The 21,207-nt window shown below is 36.3% G+C and overlaps 2 protein-coding genes across 4 annotated transcripts; one reads left to right on the forward strand and one right to left on the reverse strand.

The window, feature by feature from the left end:
* Nucleotides 1-230: 230 nt before the first annotated feature.
* On the forward strand, nt 231-6,055 carry LOC106178348 (protein DDI1 homolog 2-like). Of its 3 annotated transcripts, XM_013561486.3 has the most exons (9): nt 231-626; nt 875-1,108; nt 1,299-1,425; nt 1,730-1,857; nt 2,277-2,405; nt 3,032-3,135; nt 3,451-3,643; nt 3,913-3,936; nt 4,400-4,563. In XM_013561486.3, coding segments are annotated over exons 1-9 (1,227 nt in total). In that variant the 5' UTR covers nt 231-340; the 3' UTR covers nt 4,402-4,563. The 3 variants fall into 3 exon arrangements, with proteins under 3 accessions (XP_013416940.2, XP_086850947.1, XP_013416939.2); XM_086994821.1 differs by lacking the exon at nt 3,913-3,936 and having other exon boundaries at nt 232-626; nt 878-1,108; nt 4,400-6,055; XM_013561485.3 differs by lacking the exon at nt 3,913-3,936 and having other exon boundaries at nt 233-626; nt 4,400-6,055.
* On the reverse strand, nt 6,050-21,199 carry LOC106178347 (uncharacterized). The gene is made up of 22 exons (XM_086994818.1): nt 21,160-21,199; nt 19,555-19,673; nt 18,858-19,338; nt 17,853-18,067; nt 17,565-17,671; nt 16,138-16,565; nt 15,637-15,945; nt 14,970-15,392; nt 13,444-14,424; nt 13,048-13,149; nt 12,542-12,664; nt 12,118-12,192; nt 11,627-11,760; nt 11,226-11,330; nt 10,720-10,818; nt 10,414-10,447; nt 10,071-10,189; nt 9,401-9,596; nt 8,845-8,991; nt 8,297-8,382; nt 8,044-8,114; nt 6,050-7,514 (listed from the first exon to the last, which is right to left on the reverse strand). The coding sequence occupies exons 2-22, from the start codon at nt 19,651-19,653 to the stop codon at nt 7,493-7,495; spliced, it is 4,356 nt and encodes a 1,451-aa protein (XP_086850944.1). The 5' UTR covers nt 19,654-19,673; nt 21,160-21,199; the 3' UTR covers nt 6,050-7,492.
* Nucleotides 21,200-21,207: the final 8 nt, after the last annotated feature.

Raw genomic sequence — 21,207 nt, forward strand, 5'->3', positions numbered from 1 at the left:
AACTATTTTGAGAAAAAAAGTTGTTTGTTTTAGTCTTAATATTTCTTAATTTCAGTTTTAATGTCTTGATTTTAAAGATATTTTAAAATCTCAATTGAGCATTTATCTAACTAAAGAAACATTGAATCTAAATCTATAAATTTTTAATTTGAACTGGAAGTAAAACTAAAAATCCAAGTCCCATCATTGGTGAAAAAATTCAATAATGGAAATTTTGTGTGGCTTTTCTTGTTTTTTTGCATCACGCGTGCGCAAGTGGGGCGGAAGTTGCAGGTTGCATGGAGGCGAGGGACTTTTTGATGTTATCATTTTCAATCAGATTTGTGGGTCAATTCTGAACATGAAAGTCACAATAACGACACTCTCAGACGACATATTCACATTAGATGCTGCCGGTGACATAGAGCTTGAAAATTTCAAAGCCCTATGTGAATTTGAGACGGGAATTCCGGCTCGAGAAATCTCGATTATGTGGAATGGCCGGCCCCTCCTGGACGAAAAGAAGACGCTGTCTGCTTATGGGATTAACGATGGGGACGTCCTTCTGCTACAACAGCTGCGGGGACCCCAAGGGAGACCAATTGACACCCCGCAACCCCCAGCTGGTGCTCAAGTTGGACCAGGAGGTGAGATTTACAGTGTTGGAAGAAAGTTGAAAGGGTTGGCTATATAGTGACACTGACAAGATGTCAAGTATGTCGACTTCAAAACGAGTATTATTAATCAGCCTCTGGCACACCTGGCTAGAGGCCGATTCTATAGATTTTTGCCAAAGATCTATAAGAAAATGACTACTTAGGAGATATGGGTCGAGAATACCGTAGATAAGTGAAATAGCTGGAAATGATTTCTGTGAATGCTTTTCTTCTTACAGGAGGTCAGCTTCCCTTCATAGACTTCTCCAGTGTAGCTATTCCAGGCACCTCAGCAGGTGCTAGCCACCAGTCTGCCCAGGGTGGTGCCAGAGGGGGAGGAGGGGTACCCCCAGGGGGTGTGCCTGAAGACCCTGCAGTTCTCATGGAGATGCTGCTAAGCTCCCCTCATGAGATGTCTCTTCTGAAAGAGAGGAACCCACCACTAGCAGATGCTGTGTTAAGTAGAAATTTAGGTAAGTGTAAATATTACTTCGGAAATTTCTTAAAATTTTTCAGAACCACTTTCTCTCGTCTCCTGATTCTCTGTAGCATTTTACTTTTTTTTCAGGACTCATCATTTTAAAAACTCGCAGAATTTTACTTTTGCCTGGATGTAAACTATCTGATAATATGGAATAAGCAAATGTTTTTATTGATTTTCAGAAAAATTCACAGAGGTTCTCAATAAGCAGAAAGCAGAGCGAGCAGAAAGGGAAAGGGAGAGAATAAGAATGCTGTCCGCTGATCCTTTTGACGCTGATGTCCAACAAAAGATAGCAGAAGAAATTAGGTAATGTAGTGTTTATCTGTTTCCATCATGCTGTAAGAATTATGGCTTGTGTAACAGACAATTACATGGATGAGCAATAAAAACTAGTTTATAAGATGTACTGCATGCCTGAAAACACATGCATACACACCTCTACGTGCACATGCCTGCGCACACATTCACACCACAGATGCAAGTGTTCAGACACAAACACGTAGACACAACGACACATACACTACAAGTAAAATGACACTTTATGGACATTGGGGATGAACTCAATGATTCATGTATAATGCTTTCATGTACCGGTATTACTTTCCTCCAGATTACAAAATGTGGAATCCAATATGGAGACGGCCATGGAGTATGCCCCAGAGAGTTTTGGCCAGGTAGCCATGCTGTATATAGACTGTAAAGTCAATGGGCATGATGTCAAGGCCTTCGTGGACTCAGGTAAGACAGTAGACTGGAGTATGGCTCTCCTTAGTCCACAGTAAATAGTTTCATAATCAAGGCCTGGCACACCTATTGGTGTTAATCAACACCTTGCTTACAGTCCCACGCAAATTGTTAAGGGATAACACATTAGAATGGACACTGCTGAATTGTGTCGCTGAAAGTTTAGTACGATACATTCAAGGTTCTATATATTCTAGGTACACAGATGATGAATATTGATCTGTAAAGGTTCATTGTTGTCGTGATATTGATTTGTTTATGTTAAAATTTAGTAATTTTGGATCTGTGAATTGTCACATTATATTGACTTATTCCATGAGTTCATATCATATCATGAGTCTGAATCAATGGCCATCAATGGTGCTTCAGCTGCAGTATAAATATTATGAACTATTTATTTGTATTATCTGTAGGAGCTCAGATGACAATAATGAGCCAGAAGTGTGCTGAGAGATGTCACATCATGCGGCTAGTGGATACCAGGTGGGCGGGCATTGCTAAAGGTGTGGGCACCCAGAAGATCATAGGAAGAGTACATCTATGTGAGTACTAAAACGTGGTGTATGACTATAGGAAAATTACACCTGTGTGAGTACTGAAATATGGTTTATGATTATAGGTATGGTACATCTGTGTGAGTACTGAAATATGGTTTAATGATTATAGGAAGAGTACATCTATGTGAGTGCTAAAACGTGGTGTATGACTAAAGGAAAATTACACCTGTGTGAGTACTGAAATATGGTTTATGATTATAGGTATGGTACATCTGTGTGAGTACTGAAATATGGTTTAATGATTATAGGAAGAGTACATCTATGTGAGTGCTAAAATGTGGTATATGACTATAGGAAAATTACACCTGTGTGAGTACTGAAATATGGTTTATGATTATAGGTATGGTACATCTGTGTGAGTACTAAAATGTGGTATGTGAGAAATGAATCTTATGTAGTATGTATGTGGTGTACAAGTCTTTAGATTGTAGGAAGTGTAGATTTGTGTGAGTATTAAAACATGGTTTATGAGATACGAATCTTTTGTAGTATGTACATGGTATACAAATCTCAAAATTGTATGAAGTGTGCATCTGTGTGAGTACTAAAATATGGTATATAACAAATCTTTCTTCTTGCTGTTTGTTAGTACAAAATATCCTTAATTTCAGGTCAGATACAAATTGGTCCAGATTTCCTTCAATCCTCCTTCTCCATACTAGAAGATCAACCCATGGACATGTTACTAGGTCTAGATATGCTTAAGAGACACCAGGTAGGTTTGATATGGTGGCAATGCATTGTGTTTCGTGTGATCTGGTCAAAATGCAATGTGTTTGGTGTGATCTGGTCACAGTGCATTGTGTAAATATACAGAGAAAGCAAAATGTTTTGCTAGGGGTAACATTAACTCTCTAGGCCACTTGCCCTGGGTATACATGACCAAAGGTGACTTACCCAGATGTCCCCTAATTTTTTTTGCTGGATCTGCAGTTTTAGGCATGTCAGGCAAATGATAATGTTAAGCCCTGTAAGTATTTTAAGAAAACAAGTCATTTATGTATATATGTTGTGTACTTTCTGTTTCCAGTGCTGTATAGACCTAAAGCGTGGTACTCTAGTCATAGGGACAACAGGTACGGAGACGCCATTCCTCACCGAGTCTGACCTCCCAGATCACGCTCGTCTCAATCGAACGGCCTCCGAGGTGGACGAGGGACAGCTTCAGGAACACGAGGATCGCGAACTAGCTGAGGCCTTGAATAAGTCCGCCAAAGAAGCAGGTTTGTAGGGATTTTGTGTACTGATCTAATATAGAAATATTTAGAACTGACAATTTTTTTTTCTGGAAAAACTGACCAAAATTGCTTCTTTGAACAGTACCCCTTGTACTTGCATATTCTGAGACAGTCCTAGGGCAAAAACAGGAAATAGTTCAAGATTTGGTTGTGCTGTTAAGCTACTCAGGAGATGTAAAGATGTACAAAAATTATGTACAAATTGTAACATCTGTGGATTTTTGTTCAAATGAAACTTTCAATTTTTTCTGTAGGATTAAAAGTAAAGAAAAGGAGATGTAAGACTTCTTGGTTTTGTTTTGTTTAGATTCGATTTTTCTCTGATGATTTCTTCTCATTTTTACTCTTTACTAAAATAATATTAACCAAACTAATATCTGATCAAATTTTATCACCCAGTTGATGTTTTCTTGAAGTTGATTTTTTTACTGTTTACAAGTACTAAATCGTGGAGTTTGGATTTTGTTTGATACATATTAAGTTCAGTTTTAATGGCTTTTCCTCTACATGTCATCTTGAATTTCTTCAGTCTAGTTATCTTACTTGTGATCACACAGAGACCAGCAGAAGTTTCTGTGATGAGGATGCAATAATATAGTCACTTTTTCAGTTTTAGTAAAATTTTCCATATTTTTTTGTTAATAAATAAATTGATTTTTTTTTACTTGTTTTGATTAAGTGCTTTACACAATTCAATATGTAACCAGTCAAATTTTGATATTTTAAATTGATCGTTTCCAGGAGGCTCCCATTCCAAAGACAGCAAGACAAGCCAACCACAGCGCCCCCTATCACAGTCTACAAGCTCAGCATCATCATCATCATCATCCACCCCCTCTTCTCAGTCAGGCACAGCCACCTTTCCAGAAACTGTTATCAAAAGAATCATGGATTATGGCTTTCCCAGGCAACAGGCAATTGAAGCATTAAGGAACGCTAATGGTAATGCAGAGACGGCACTCGCAATATTACTTGCCTCTTCGTTGCAAATTCCAAAATGACAGCCATTAATTTTGTGTCTGAGATTCCAATTTTCAGTTATATTCTTTTTCTAACTGTGAAATGTCTCCAGTTTCTCAGTGCTTGTTTAAAATGGAAAGGAAGCAACAGAAGAAGAAACTGTTAATCAAACATCACCGGTGACCCTTTCCATAAATCGCCTGATCCATTGGCCTTAGCATAGCCTGCTTAACTTATATAGCTAAACACTTAAAGCCAGTTCAGAGATTTCAAACGAAGTTTTACAAACAAACAACCGACATACATGTTCCAAAAATTAACAATATTGAGTTGAAATCGGTATCAAAACAATGATGTAAAGGCAAGTGGCCTTAAGGATACTTCATGAAAAGCAAGTATAGACAGCTAAGAGTTTTAGAAGGCTAAGCTAAGGCTGGTTATTGACATAGGGCTATGCATGGACTTTTTTATGGGGGGGGGGGGTACATAGGAGTGTTAACCAATTTCTTATTTGGAAGTGCCAATAAGTCAAGTAGTTTTTGGTTAGTGGGTAATGTAGGGTCACTTTTTTCACCAATACTAATATGTAATCAGAATTACTTCTGTAAAATTCATGAAGAGGAAAATGGCGAACAGTGTGCACTCTCAGGAAGAAAAAAAACTTTGTTCCAGAATCACAATTTTTCATATCACATTCATTTTGTTAAAACATGCAGGATTTTATTTAGTTTGGGCTTTCATATTTTGATATTGAATTTTCAAGTTGAAGTGCAACCTACAGCTGTCAAATCACCAAACATCTTTTAGAACTTGACCAACACAATCTTAAGCTGACATTACCTTTTATTAGTAAACATACTTGTGTTGTTCTTTATGTGAGTCAAGACAAAAACAAAAGAAGGCACCGATATTGTCCAGGGAGGGGGGGGGGGGGGCAGGTGAAATCTTTAGGGTTCAAATGTCCTGTTTTTTTAATGCAGAGTCTTCTACTGAAGTAAAGTTGCATTTTCAAAATGTGTTGGTTGTTGGTTTTATTGGTTAATATTGTATAGTTGATACTTCAGTATCTTAAAACTGGAGAACTCGGTCTGACTAGTGCACAATGTTAAACAATGTTTGCAAGAAGATCATGATGATGATAAAAATTATAATAGATAAATAATATTTAAGAAAATCTAAACACCATAAAATTCTGTTCATTACACTTCACAAGGTTTCTCAAAATAAATGTATCTTTTATACCAAGATAGAAATGCTGGCCCAGAAGTTTTTGGTGGATTGAAGGATAAAAACTTTTATGTTCCAAATTTTATATGTGTAAGGAAAGAACATACCAGGTACAAAAGAAAGGATAATATTCTAGTTAAAAAAATTGAGCATCAGGTGTTCCAAGTTTTATATTTAATAAACAGAATAAAAAATTCCTATTCAAGGGGCCATGTTCTGTAAATGTTCTTTAATGCATGGTTGTAGATGATCCAAGGCTCTCTGTACTATCTGCATAATGATTATTTAAAATCCTATGTATTGAAACAACCAGTCTACAATATCGAAATGTCAAAAAATCTTAAAAACCTAAAGTAATAGATGTTAGTGTACATTCTCTATATGCAAAAGTGGAAATGATAAGTTATACAAGGAAAAAAGTTTAAACTCATGAAGTATTTTTATATGAAGTTGGCAAAACGCAATTATAGTCCGCGTTGATTTTTTATTCCAATGTCCACAGCAAAAACAATGTTCAGTAAAGCATACATATTGAAAATTTTAAAATATAAATCTGTTGCTTCAAGCTTCCTGTAATAAATTACATAAGTTATTGCACATGTAGTAGTAAGGCTACCAGTCTCTTTGGTGTGTGTGTGTTTGTGTGTGTGTGTGTCAATACGCGTTTTGCACTCCTCTACTCGATAATATCAAATATAAGCACACAAAGACCAGGCCAGAAGCCAGCATTTTCATACGGGGTTACCTACACTTACACTAGTGGGCCTAATTTGGTCTTAAAGTGCAATTTAAGACTAAAACTTTTTACTGTTTAAGACCTTAACCACAAAGCCACCATGTACTTAACTCAAAATTTCTCCCAGAGTGGATCTTTTCCAAGCAAAAAGTAGTTTGTTCCAACCCCTCCCCCTTCCCCACTGGCTACAGGCCTGCACATACAGTAATGTTGTCATAAAACCTTCCTTCTTACTTGATTTCTTCTTGCCTACATCAGCACCACTTAGTGGTCACATCTTTTGAAAGTGACAAAATGCTAATATATTGAGTAAAAATTCTTTCTCCATGTTGATATTAGCTATCATATGATAATTGCAGCAGCATGTAGTGACAACAAAAATAGCTCTAGCATTATGCTGTTGCCTATATACATGTATCATAATTAATAGTGAGCAATCGAGGAATTGCAATCCCATTCTTACTGTAATGATTATACAATCAGAAAGAAAATTATTCCACAATTTTTTGCAACCACATAAATTTTTGCATTTTCTTCATTTAGCTAACCTTAAACTCATCATGACACTTCAAGAGCTAGTTAACCATTTAAGCATGCTGTAGTAAAGAATTTGCAGCGTACTACCTGTAATATTATGTAACTTGTTCTATCAAAATGATGTTTCTGAAAATATGTTTTATTAAGTAAACTTTGAATAATGTGATGATTTATCAAATCCGCAGGCTGGTCATGTGACCACTCCTATAGAGTTAATATCTGTAAAAACTATTTTTTATGATACAAAATGTAAGCAGTTCTTGTTAAAATATCAGTTTTTCTCTTGGTTGTCAGTCTAGTAGTTTAATTTTTATAACTGTCCTGTGTTTCTTTTGGCTGTTACTGACATCTGTCCACTAGTGCATCTGACTGCTTTAGGCACTTTTGGCTTCTGGGCTGTTTGAAAAGAAACAAGGAAAAAAATTGAGATCATTAAATGCACATTAAAAGTGAATTTCCAAAGTCCTAATAAGGAATTGTGTATCAATTATAAAATATAATATATCCTTGGAAGTTTAGAGTGATTGTGAACCACCGATTAAATGTGTGTGTTTAAAAATTCAGGTGTTATCATGTTACAAATCCTTGGAAATTCAGATCAAAACGAGCACTCGTCGATATGGCATCCGTTGTGTACACTCCGCACTTGCCCCTTGAAACTTCAAATCCCGCACAATCTTGTGTTCTCACGGAGAATTTAGCGGAAGTCACGTGACCGTGGAAAACACTGTATTGGCAAACATTTATGTGCATTGTAATGGTGGGCTATTTACGTTAAGCTTTAAAACAACATACAATACAATACATACAGTCCTGTCAAGGGGTAACATTCTTAAACTACTGTTAGAATCCCTGGATCAGGAAAACAAGGAAAATGACCAAATCAATGGAAACCAAGATATATCATCTCTTCACATCCACTTACCAAACCACTAGATCAAAGAATCCTTCAAATCCAAACCTACAGTCCAGTAGGTTACCATTATCCCAGCGGACCTAAAATAGAGTAATTATTCACAATTATCACCAACAATGCACAAAAATCTCTTGTAAAGTTCAATTTGTTCAACTTATTACATGATCAAGTAAAGTTGCAGAAAACTGCATTCTTATTATGATCGAACTGTAAAAAACTGTGCTCTAAGTTTGTTCTTTCTCTCAAGTTATTCAATACGTACCCTCACGGTGCCATTCTCTGCCAGATTATAGACCACGCCCTTGCTGCCTGGTCCTCCGTCAATGTCTTTGTACATCCAGTCTGGGCCTGCATTCAGTAAAGGGTAATCATTTAATACTGTGTAGATTAGTTGTACGTTTTGTGTTTGAAAAGAATAAAGCTTTTAAAAGTTTCATTTGACCATTTGGAGTCTCCTCAAGGGACACACCGTGAATGTCCCCAATGAAAGTCTAGTAAAAGATTTTAAAATCCTTAAATTAATTTTGGGATGAAAAGCAAGTGATCATATCCATAACTTAAATATCTTCAAAAATATATTGATTTGGGTCTAAAGATTCCTAGAATAACTATACATGTAGGGTCAAACTATAATAAGATGTAATCTTATATCATAATATCTGTTTTATGATTTGTCATGTCTTCTGGATATAAAGTAATAGATAAAAAAAAAACTTCAATGCAATTTCTTTAAATAAATCATACATTAGTCTTATTATATTAAAATTTTTTGAAGGCTCAATGTAGCAGTTAGAGTATTATTTAATTTACCTCTTTGAACTCTGACCCCAATTTTAATGATGTCGCCAGGTGCCAGTTTACGCGGCTCATCCACAGCAAGGACATCATAGCAACCTCCGTGGCCATAGCGATATTTTAAGATGATGTTTGTACTGTCCCAGCTCACTCCTACTGAACCTGAGAAAAGATGTCTATCTTTAGGACTCACGTGTCAATTAAATAAGCCAACAGTGGTGAAAGCATTGCCATCTTTGTTGACAGATGCAATTGAAAAGGCACAAAGAATATATGCTGTATAAAAACTTCTAGTATAACTAATTAAGAATAAGAAGTAAGAACTGTTTGACTGGGATGTGACTTCATATCCTTCCCATTAATAAATCCCTAAAGAAAAAATTAAGGAAAAAGAAAGAAAATCCAAGAGCTGAAAAAAAGGTATCATGGTAACTATACATGTTTTTTACATCTAGGTACCTTCAAGTTGGTGATAAAGTGAAAAGTGTTGATATCTCTATAAAGTAATTTTTCCTTATGAACATAAAGGCCTATGGTGCTAATTGTGTGCCTGTAGTTTCATAACACTCACCCTTTTCGTCATAGCCTATCACAGTTCCCACTCCGTATCCATCCTCGTCTCCATAGTAATAGTCTGCTCCTCGCCTCACTCGTGTACCGAGCGGCAATCTACCCTCCACCTCCGAGGTGTCCTTGGTGCCTCGACTGTGGGAACACAGCAGGTGCCCTTCCTTGTGGAGTTGGCAGTACATCTTGTACATAGTTTTCTAAATAAATAGAGAAAGGAGTTGTGAAATTCATCCCAATATTTCATTTTAATTTTTTTTCACAATAATTATTACTGTTAATCTTACGTGCAGTGAAGGCCCCCATGAGGCTTACATTCATGTCTTGGTTTTCTAATGATCATGGCAATTTCAGATAAATTATTATAGGTTTAAGGGTGCATTCACAATCAAATGAGGTAGTTCCAACTAACTCTGCAGGGACTCTCGCAGCAATCAGATTGAAAGATTAACACGCTTCCAGGTGTGGTGTAGAATAGAGCAAATTTAACTGGTGATTATATGAGTACGTTGGAAATAAGAGGAGGCATGTTAATCTGTTAACCTGACTGTATTCAGCAAGACTCCCATGGAGAGTTAGGTTCAACTACCCAGTACAATAGTTTCATGGTGAATTAACACATCTTAAGTAAGCTAAGTCCCCTACCAATCCCCACCCCCAAACACCAAACTCACCAGTTCCATATCTTCTAGCTGGTGCTCTCCCAGACCATCATTTTTCTTTCTGTCAGTGGTCATTAAAGTAGAACCAAAAACCACCTCATCAGCCTTAGCGTCACATTTCCCAGTCATGTCTGAATAACAACCAAATCAAAGGTATACATACAACAAATATAGTTGAATAGCAATCTTACTATCAAACAAGCAGTCTTTTACAATAATTCTTGAACTGTAAATGCTTCCTGGGTAGCTTTCAAAAACAGCTGGTGAAACTTTTCAAGTAAAGGTTAATGCATTTATAAAAGTTTCAACAAATGAGACATATTTTCCAAGCAGCAAATTTCACAGTTGTACTTACTGTGGTAAGAGGCTGCAAAGTTGCATATTTTCACCTGAAATAAATTGAATAATACACTTTATAATTTTATTATTTACCAAATACATCTCAAAAACAAATTTCGGAAAAAAATATGAAAAATTACAAGACAGAGTACGCTGTTCACACAAATCATCTTATTAACTATTTAATCTGGAAACTGTAAAATTCACCAATTTTGACTTATGAACCCATATTGCTTTGGTTGAAAGTAGAAAAGGGAATTTGGAAATTACTTTATTGCTTTTAGTTAAAAAGCACTTAAGTGTAGTTGCCATGGTAACCTACCAGTCGTCGGTAGTAGAGACCAATAGAATCCATGGCTTCCTCATCGTCAATGTCAAAGTAGTTACCATTGACTGTCTTAGCAGCTGATGTCAGAATGTCCTAAAGTGAACAATAATATATTAATCATAAAATGATTACATTAGTTTATAATTATTATACTATAACAATATACTGTAATTAAAGACATTTGATTTATTGCAAGACACCTTATTAAGGAAAAATGCATTCAATAGGGGATAAAATATGGGGGCGTGAAATATAAATATATGCTTGGACTAATTTTGCACCATCATAGCATCATTTTGAGTTTGGAAAGTAACTGTTACATTTTTCTCCATAAAGTGACTCTCACTCAATACATATTATAATTAATACATATTATACTACATGTATATTCTAGTTAGTTACTAAAAAAAATTAAGCAGTTCTTATATCACTTTTAATGAAGCAGCTGGCACATGTGCAATAAAAACTTAGGTGTTTTGACATAAATTGCTATCATGTACCTTGTTTTTGTTGCCACAACCAATAAAGACGATCTTGGCTTTCAAATTATTTTTGTCTGTGGTCAATGCATAGGATTGAAGGGACTCCATGAACTGGTACAGTGGCTGGAATGAGACAAGGGATTTTATTGGCTTGAACATTTATCTTAGTTACAGTGGTAGAGAGTGGTATCATAATTAGACAAAAAGTGTAAATTCATGACTTGATAGATTTTTTTTTGACATTTCTGTCATAAATTCCAAATTCAATTTTTAAGGTTTCAGCAACTTTTATATATTGAAACAAAATCCAAAATTTTTTTTTTACCACTTTTGATATAAAAAATATCTCTGAAAAAGTAGTGGACTATTGTAGATTTATTGAATAATTGTGAAGAGAAACAGTATATATATATACATACAATATCCTGGGGATTTGTGACATCCTCATCATCATCTTGTCCCCCGTCTCCTGCCTGTGCTGCACTTAAATTTCCATCACTAAAGATGAGGATGCGAGGTGGAATTTTAAAGCCATAAAGATTGACACTGGCATCTGAAATTAATGGACATTATGTTTAATTGCAAATAATTATGATAACAAGTTTTGTAAAAATAACTTACTGAAAACAATTATTATTTTGAAATTCAAATTAAGAAAAAAATGGCCAAAAGTTAAATGATTTAAATAAATGTTTTAACAATAAATTGTACAATGCATGTGCATGTAAGCATATAAATTAACAGATAACCTCGGTAAAACATACATCATGTAATATACTCTAGCTACGATGATAGAATAGTTATGCTTTTATAATACTTATTACGATTTTATATAACTTATTGTAATATTGTATTAAAAGTATAACAATATTACAATAAATTATATAAAATCATAAAAGCTTGCTGTTACTTGTGTCTTTCAGCTCTTTGGTGGCCGCCTCAAAGGCTTGGCCGAGGGGTGACAGGCCACGGGGAGTCAAAGACTCTGGAAATATTGAATATTACAATTTGATTAATATACATTTATTTATTTTAGAGCAGTCAGAGCACACTGACCAAATTAAATTACAATGAGATAACTATTTTTTTAAATAACATTTCAAGAAATAAAAAATATAGATAAAAAGATCAAATCCAATGTTGCATTAAAAAAATTCATCATGCAATAATTTAACTTAAAAATAAACACAGTTTTAAAATTATGACAGAAATCAAATGTTATCAATTTTATATTGTCTAAAAAGTGATATGCAACTAACTTGTAAGTGAATTAAGATCCAAACATATATTTTAAATACACTTTTTAATAATAAATAATTTTCTTCAATGATTACCAAGGCATTTTTCCAGTTGATCCGTGTTATTAGTCAGTGGTACCTTCACTGCTGTCTCTCGCCCAAATACCACAATAGATATCCTTTCTTGATATCCAGTCTTATAGGCAAAAGTATCAGCATCTGCAATACATCACAGCCATGTGAATACAAATTTAACTTAATTCAGCAAGACACTTTGAAAAATATTTGCCTTTTTTAAAAGATGTCATATTTCATTATGTGCCCAAGGATTTCAAAATTAAAGCACTTGGAACCATTGGCCACCTCTGTACTTTGAGAACTGTATGAATAACAATATCTGAGAAACACATGCTCCAGAACTTAAAGTAAACTTGAAATAAGTTTGAATTTATGTACATGTGCATGTATGCAAGTGAGAGTGCCCACAACTTTGCAAACTTTTTATTGCAACCTTCTGGTCGAAGGCACCATGCATGTTCCATACTTCCCAGTACCCAACATGTTACATGTGCCTGCATGCCCAAGTGGTAACATATACTTACTATTCAGCAAGCTCCTAATGGCTCCCTTCACCTGATTAAAGGGGTCCCCAGCCATACTTCCAGACAGGTCCAGACACAGCACTGTGGCCAGACCCAGGGGCACTGAAGTATAGGTTCTGAATTATACATAGTTTTATCATATGGGGATCAAAAGTTACAAGTTTAACAAGCTATAGACTGGGTACAATTACAATGAAAGCTCGCAATCTACTGATATGAAAACAAAGGTAAAACGTAACAATAATCATTGTATTTTCAGATTCTGTCCTTTTACATGAGAACATATACCTTCAATATACAGCCAGGACTTGGAAAAAATTTAAAGGAGTGACCAAAAAATAATTAATTAAAAAATTATGAAAATTGCAATAAAAAATAATCAAATATAAAACCAACCTGTGTAGTAAGCAGTATTTCCACCTGCTGCAGTTGTGTAGTAAGCAGTATTAGTAGCCCCTCCATAAGTCTCATACACATCATCTCCGTAACCGACATCGTTTTCCAGGCTGTCATTGTACATGTTTTCTGCGGATGTCTGATAATCTTCCACTACATTGTTGTACTGTGCTGATCTTTGCATTGTGTCCAGCAAAACAGCAGCGCCATCTGGTGACTGGTTTTTGCTGTCTCCAGAGCCAATATTATTGGGAGATGGGTGCGGGGACGTAATTGTTCCACGCCCAGTGCCACGCCCCCTGGTGTACATAATATTGCCCCTTCCAAGGCCCCCTCTTAACCCTCCGCGTGGAGTTGTTCCCCCTGGCATCCTCATCACAGAAACAAGGCGTTGCTGGCACATTGCGCGTAACTGCGTGATGGTGGCAGTTGCCTGAACAGAAGATTCCTGGTACTCTTTTTGAAGTTTTGAAAGCTCTGCTTCCTTATCTCTAAGGTCTTGTAATACTTGATCTAACTCCATATCCTTTGCTTGTTTTAATTCCTCACATTTTTCATTCAGTTTATTGATTTCACTGTCCTTTGTCTTCAATTGATCCTCAAACTCTGTTTTAACTTTCTCAATCTCTGAACTCTTGGCTTCCCGTTCCTGGTCTATGGTATCTTGAAGGTTTTCATTCTCCTCCTCAAGGTCTTTGATTGTGGTGTCTTGCAGCTTCTTTACTTTCTGTTTAACGGCCATAAGCTCTTGCTCAAGGTAGCTATTGGTGCTGCTGAGGCGAATATGTGAGCTCTTCATCTCCTGCCATCTTGGAAACAAGGCCACAAAAGGAGAGCTTGGAACTTCATCTTGGACGTTTCTAGCTGAAGTGGTGTTTTTTGGCACCTCTTGATGTCCAGGGGGAACCGCGCTTTGGGGGTTATCTTGTCTTCTTGATCGGGAAATAGCATCATCTCTGCCAGCACTGTTAATGTTGGGTTCTGAAAAAGTACAACATACAAACATTTGATTGCATGTTATCCAAAGAAATATGAGATGTGCTTTTCATGTAGCACACTGATATCAGTAGTGTGATTGCCATGTCTGTAGTGAGGTTTGTGCAAACAACACTTGAAGTTTCAAATTTTCTCATATTTGTTTTGCTGATAAGGTCAGCCCTTGGGTAGTGGTACACGCACAAACATACACGTCTAACTACAGATGGTTTACTGGTTCCCATCCTTTACTTTTGAATATGACCGTTTTTTTTTTTAATAAATCACATTAACAATTAATTTTCACCAGCCAATGACAACCATAATTTTCATTAAAGTGCATGCTAATTTGAGTAACAACTACCACATAATGATCCAGACAACAACTGAATTGCAATTATTTCGTAGAATTCAAATTTGAATTTATTTGTAAGTACTTAATTGTTTAACCCAAATATAGTACTTTTATTGTATTGATATCAGCTATCTAGTTTCTATATACACATATTTTAATATTAAAATATACTCAATATGTACATTTTCATACAAACCTTTCTGCAGCGTCAACAATGTTCTCATTTTTAGTGACGTCTGAGTATCCATATTGGTTGAACACTTAACCACCAGGTCAAGGTCACCAACATTTTCTTGGACATCCTCCGTCAAAACCACTTGGCCAATCGCCTGGGACAAGTTTGACGATCCTGTACTACGAGTCTCCTGAAGGAGTGAATCCACTGCTTGAGTGCTGTATATGGCGACCTCTACTGATCTGACACTTTGAATCAGGCTCAGGACTGGGTACCCACACCTGGAGATGGCGCTAGTGATGGCCTGCTGCCAAGAGGAGCTAGACCAGTGACTGTTCATGTGTTGTTCTGCTGTGGTAAGTTTGTGAATAGAAGCAGGGTTGAATGATTTACCTTGCTTTGGTGCGAAATCAAGCCTGAACTTCAGCGTGGTGCTTGGGGGATCTACAAAAAAAAAGCCCAAAATTACTAATTACAAATACTTCTTTTTCTACATTGGGGGGTGTATAGAAGGGATTCAAAATGTACACACAGATAATACCAACTACCTTATTAAAGAATCATGTTAAGGTAATGTTTTTTCTTAATTTTTCTAAAAGTTAAGTTTCTGGACAAATCAAATTGGTACCATTAATATTATCATGAAGTCAGAATAATTTAAGATACTGTAACACACACCAGGTATTACCTTTGCACTTGGCTAGGAGTGCCGCCAGCCCCTGCTGGTTTAATGCAATCAAAGCCATTACCAGTCCATCAAAACCAACATCGCCCAAGTTGTTCAAAACATCGAGTGTCTTCTCAACCTTTTGTTGGTTTCCTTCAGTACCAATTATAGATTTGAAATCTTCAGCTTTCATGTAGCCTCTCTCCTGCAATGTGGCCGCCAGCCAGTCGCCATCCACTAGGTCCACCAAAGCTGACTTGTGTTTCTCTAACGATGTTTTGTTTTTTGATGACAAAGGACCATTTCCTGTCACCAGAGCTACTGGTCTTCCTAGATAAATAAACCACTTGTTATTGTAAAAAATATGTACAGACATTTATTTTTTAATAAATTATTTTTAATCATTTCATTCTTATCAATTTTATTCTAGGTCAATGATCGCTCACTTTAATATAAACTGAGTAACAAACAGAATAGTCTGGAATTAAAACATGTTATTATATTATGGCATGGTTTTATTACCATTAAATGTTTCCCCACTGGCCTGTTCAACCCCATTCAACAGCGAGGCTCCTGTCAAATCTGTCTGTGTAGAAGATGGAGTGAGAATCTGTGAGGTTCCTGTCAAATCTGTCTGTGTAGAAGATGGGGTGAGGATCTGTGAAGCACCTGTCAAATCTGTCTGTGTGGAAGATGGAACGAGGATTTGCGAAGCTCCTGTCAAATCTGTCTGTGTAGAAGATGGAGTAAGGACCCGTGGAGATCCTGCTTTATCAGTTTGGACAGTGGCAGCAGACATTATGATACTCTGTGTCTGGTTCCCTACACTGGATACACTGATCCTTGACCTCTGTGGCTCTTGATCATTGACCTCTGTTCTGGGCTTTCCCTCTGTTTGAACGCCCATGGTGCTAAATGTGGGTGTGGCCTCTCTTGGATTGCCTTCATTACTGGAGTAAGGTAGAATTGAATTTAATGCCATAATGTGAGTTAAATTAGAAAAGATCATTTTGAGAATCACCTAAGAAGTAAAAATGCTGTAACAGCAATGAAGATCATAGATCGAAAAACATTTAGACTAAGACTAAAGTTTTTTTAAAGTGTTAATTTAAAATATTTAAAAATTCATGCTACAATTTGAATATATTGCAATGATTCGAAATCATAAACATTTTAGGAATTTCAAAATAAAATTTTTAATAAATGCCTAAAATTCCATGAGATTTTAACTTTTCTTAGTTTTGGCACATCAAAAAATTAACAGCTGAAGTAAACAAATGCCTAAGACCACATTCACAATGAGTTGAGCCATGGCTTTACAAATCCTGGAACTAAATATGGGGGACGTACATGAAAGAAAAACCGCCTAATCATTTAATATTCTCTCCGCTTCTCACACACCTCCCCACACGTCGTCCCTGTGGGCGTACAATCATTAAATCTTGGCTCCATTGGGATGACGCATGGGGAGGCGTGTGAGAGGCAGAGAGACTATTAAAAGATTAGGCGTTTTTTCTTTCATGTACGTACGCCATATTTAGTTCCAGGATTTGTAAAGCCTGGCTCAACTCATTGTGAATGCGATCTAAGCAACTTCTTGCAGGTGCCAGTGCCTGACAACTGTCAGTCATATGTGATAATATCTATGATACCATCAAAACTGTTAAAAAGAGCTGTTACTTGATATTTCAGGGTTGCTCAATAATGTTGTTCCAGAAATCTGTTCAAAATTTCAATTCAAAAGCTTGTGAACTGTTGATGTTACTAAGGTTTGAAATTAGTCATTTTTTTAATTAAGCCACCCAATATTATAGTAATCTTAAGCTGCAATTATAACACTGCACTGGCAGTTTAATCAAATTGTCATTTTCAACTCCAAATATTAAAATGAAAATCTTAAACAGCAGTCTAGGGTTTCTTTATCTAGATATAATTAATATAATACTTACCCACGTTCCATCCCAATTGTGTCAAACTCCTTGGTCCACTCATAGACAATGACAGGGGTGTGGCCAGGGGGGAGAGAGTCCAAGAGGCACACCTGGGGGGCTATACCCTGGGGAAATTTTATGAGAAATAATTGTTTTGACACTGTGTTATCAATACCTTAATTTCAAGTCCAAATTTGGTGGAAAATTGCTTTAATGGTTTCCTTTTATGCCTGCTTTTATTTCAAAATTATAATTATAGCCTAAAATACAAGTCAGAATATGGACACACAGTTCTACCAATCATACCATGGGAACTTGTTCTTCATCAGAGAAGTCAATGAGTTCGGCCAGAGGAGGCGCGGGGATGGTGGTGGGATTAATGCACCCTGGGCCAAAGTCGTTAAAAACTTCGGGCACTGAAAATAGGTCGTCCAGTCCCATTGGCTGCACTGATTCTGTGTGGGGACGGTCATCCGCTTTTTTAGCCAGGTTTATAAGGCTATCTTCTGGGGACAAACTCTCTGAAAAATTTGTAGAAATAAATGATAAAATGTGTATGTGATACATGGTGCAGCACGTTTCTCATGTATAGTCTATTGTCGACGTCTATTCACCATAAAAACAGAAAACTTTTTCTTAAGAGACAAGATGTTTCAAACCTTCATAAATGACTTGATCACATGTATGTATGACTAATTGTGCTAGTTTTTAGTAACTATATTTCCTTTTCTGTCAAAGGAGAGGATGTTGATCCATGAAAATAAGGAAATGGAAAGATAAATCTGTGGTTTAAAATTTTTCCAGTCCATATCATATTTGGATGTCTTAGTCACCGATGTAAATTTTACAAAGAAAAAAAAAATCATCAAAGATAAATATCATTGTATAATAATGTCTATAATATAATACTTTTTAAAGAAAATGAATAAATTTAAAGGTGAATTTTAATGAAATTTGCAGATTAAGATAATCATTTACTACAGGTAATATATGTACGTATTGCATCCTATATTTACTAGTATGTAAAAAAGCTGACATTTAATGAATATTTTTGCAGGCCCATAGCAAGCAATTTCAAGGGGTAGGGGGGATCTAAATTTTCCGAAAAAAATGAACCTTTTCCCAATTTATAATCAGAGTCATGTGCCTATATAAATTTTTCCCAGATGAGGCCTAATTTTCTCTGCAAAAAGAATTGGTTTGAACCCCTAAACGCCATTGACTACAGGCCTGCATGGTTACCAGTAGTCTCATCGAATTTCTGAACTGGAAGGACCCACCACATGCACCATACTATAGTAAAGTACTTACCAGCCACCGGCACAGGTGGCGATGATGTCCGGACACTCTCTATAGACTGATGTCGCTCTGATTGCAGACGCTCCTCAAGGGCTTCCTGGCGGTCATGCAGCTCATTCTGTCTCTGTTTAATGGACTCTAAATGCATTTTAATCTCCTCAAGGGCTTGGGTGATTGCCTGTGAGGCAGACACAGTGGTGGTTTGTTGGTGCTCCAGCGCTACCATTCTGGAGACAAACTGTTGCTGCTGTGACTTGCACGAAGCAGTAAGATTTGCCTGACGCTGATTCAAAGCCTGCAATGTATCTTGGGTTTTCTTTAACTCTTTTTCCAAATTCTCTACAACCACTGGTGGCAAGGCAGGTGGAGGTGTCTGTGGCAATGCTTGGGAGTTCTGTGAGGATTTCACTTCTTGGGAGAGACAATGAATCTGCCCTAGCAGTTGACCTTGTCCTTTTTTCAGACTGCTGATTTCTGCCTTAACCCATGCCAACTGATAAAGAAGAGAGAGTTATAAATTCTTCATTTTCTCCCTAAATTCGATCCCTGTGTGGCTCCTTACAATTAACTGACCTTCAACTACCAAACATGTTTGTTTTCAGTTTTTAAGGCATTATCAAATAATCAAGTAAATAAGTTAGTTGCTTGATCAATTCACAGAATGTAACAACTGTAAAAAATCTTTTATGAAATTAATCCGCCAACTGACCGGTTTTGCCCAAGGTGCACTGATACTCCCACGTTCTTTTGGGTCTCTCTTGTTTGTACTGCCATCTGGTGCCATTTTTTTACTGCCCTCACTGCTCATTTCACTCAGTGAGGGTGGTTCTATGAAATGAAAGAAAATTATTACCAGCATGTTAATGTGACTTTCACATTTATGTCACGAGACATAATTATCTGCGAGTGCAATAAATTTAAGATATTGAAAGTGAAACCATTGAAAAAACATAATCAGTACAATATATTATGAAATTCTCACATTAAGTTCCATGCATTCCTAAACACTTGGTGACCCCAAAAAGACAAACCAACAAAGATTTTTTTAAAAACCTCCAAAGGTCCTTTAAATTTCAAGAAATTTGCTGGATTTACACTTGAACTTGTGGATGATTATCCCCCAAATATTCAATTATCTTGGTTGCTTTGCATAAAAGATATATATATATATATATGTTCTCCTGGAAAAATGATCCCAATGGCCTCTGTGGCATTGGAGGCACAATTGCATACATTGTGCAAAAGTGTCAATTACTGGAACATTCCTATTTGAGACCTTCACAGATTTTTGTTGTTATTGTTGCTAAGTCGATCAGTTCACCATCTGTTTGAGGGTTGTTCTGGTACACACTATTCTTGATCATGAGATAGGCCCACCAATAAGACCAGCAAATGCGATGCCTGCAGCTGGCAGTCAACGTCACACAGTGTGATGATCAGTCACTCCAGAAATTGTGCTCTCGGTCAGGCTAGGGATCAAGTCTTTTCATGTGTGGGGGGGGCCTTGCTGGTACCACTGTCCATCTATATCTATCCCTCTGCGTCATCCCAGGGATGTTCAAAATTTCCTCAGCACTGCTAAATAGTGTTTTTTTTATTTATTTATTTATTTTTTTTTTTTTGGGGGGGGGGGGTTACCCTGTACAAAACACACACACACACACACACACCATGCATTCATTTCACACTGCTGTTATATGGTCAATATATGTGGCCCTGTACCGATACTTTATTAACATGATATATACAGTATCATGAAAAAAAAATATATATATTACCCATAAATATATATTTTCTATCTACTGTACCTGGTAATTGACAAAAAAAGTACGTCAGAGGTTGACTACAATACTATAGTTGACAGGCTGCATGGTATATACGTACTGGTAATTAATTAGGGACTCCAGTTGAAAATGTTAATCTAAATTCATACGCCTTAAAACCCTGCTCATGAAACTACTACATAAAATACTACAGTCTACATATACTAGTAGATATACCCTGTACATACTTATGTGCACATGCATATATATGATTATTTTATACATTAGGTGATATATATTAGGTGAATGCGCGAAGAAGCGCACAAAGCACTGGTCATACACTCATTACAACACATTTATGAAGTTTTTAGAAAGTGTGGTTGACAGTCACCGTCAATGCTCGGAAACTTGTTCCCTCTAGATAGATTTTTAACCTACATATAATTAAGGAGATATTTTTTTAATGTCTAAAACATATATATTTATATAAAATACGGATATGTGATTTCCACATGGGTTAGACTGAATAGATAACACAATTTAGTAATTACCTTTAGCTTCCAATCCGCTGATAATGATGCATCTGCTTTCACTTCGTG

This window comes from Lingula anatina, chromosome 9 (genome assembly GCF_051362555.1).
Source record: "Lingula anatina isolate TDL-2025a chromosome 9, LinAna3.0, whole genome shotgun sequence".
Lineage (NCBI taxonomy): Eukaryota > Metazoa > Brachiopoda > Lingulata > Lingulida > Lingulidae > Lingula > Lingula anatina.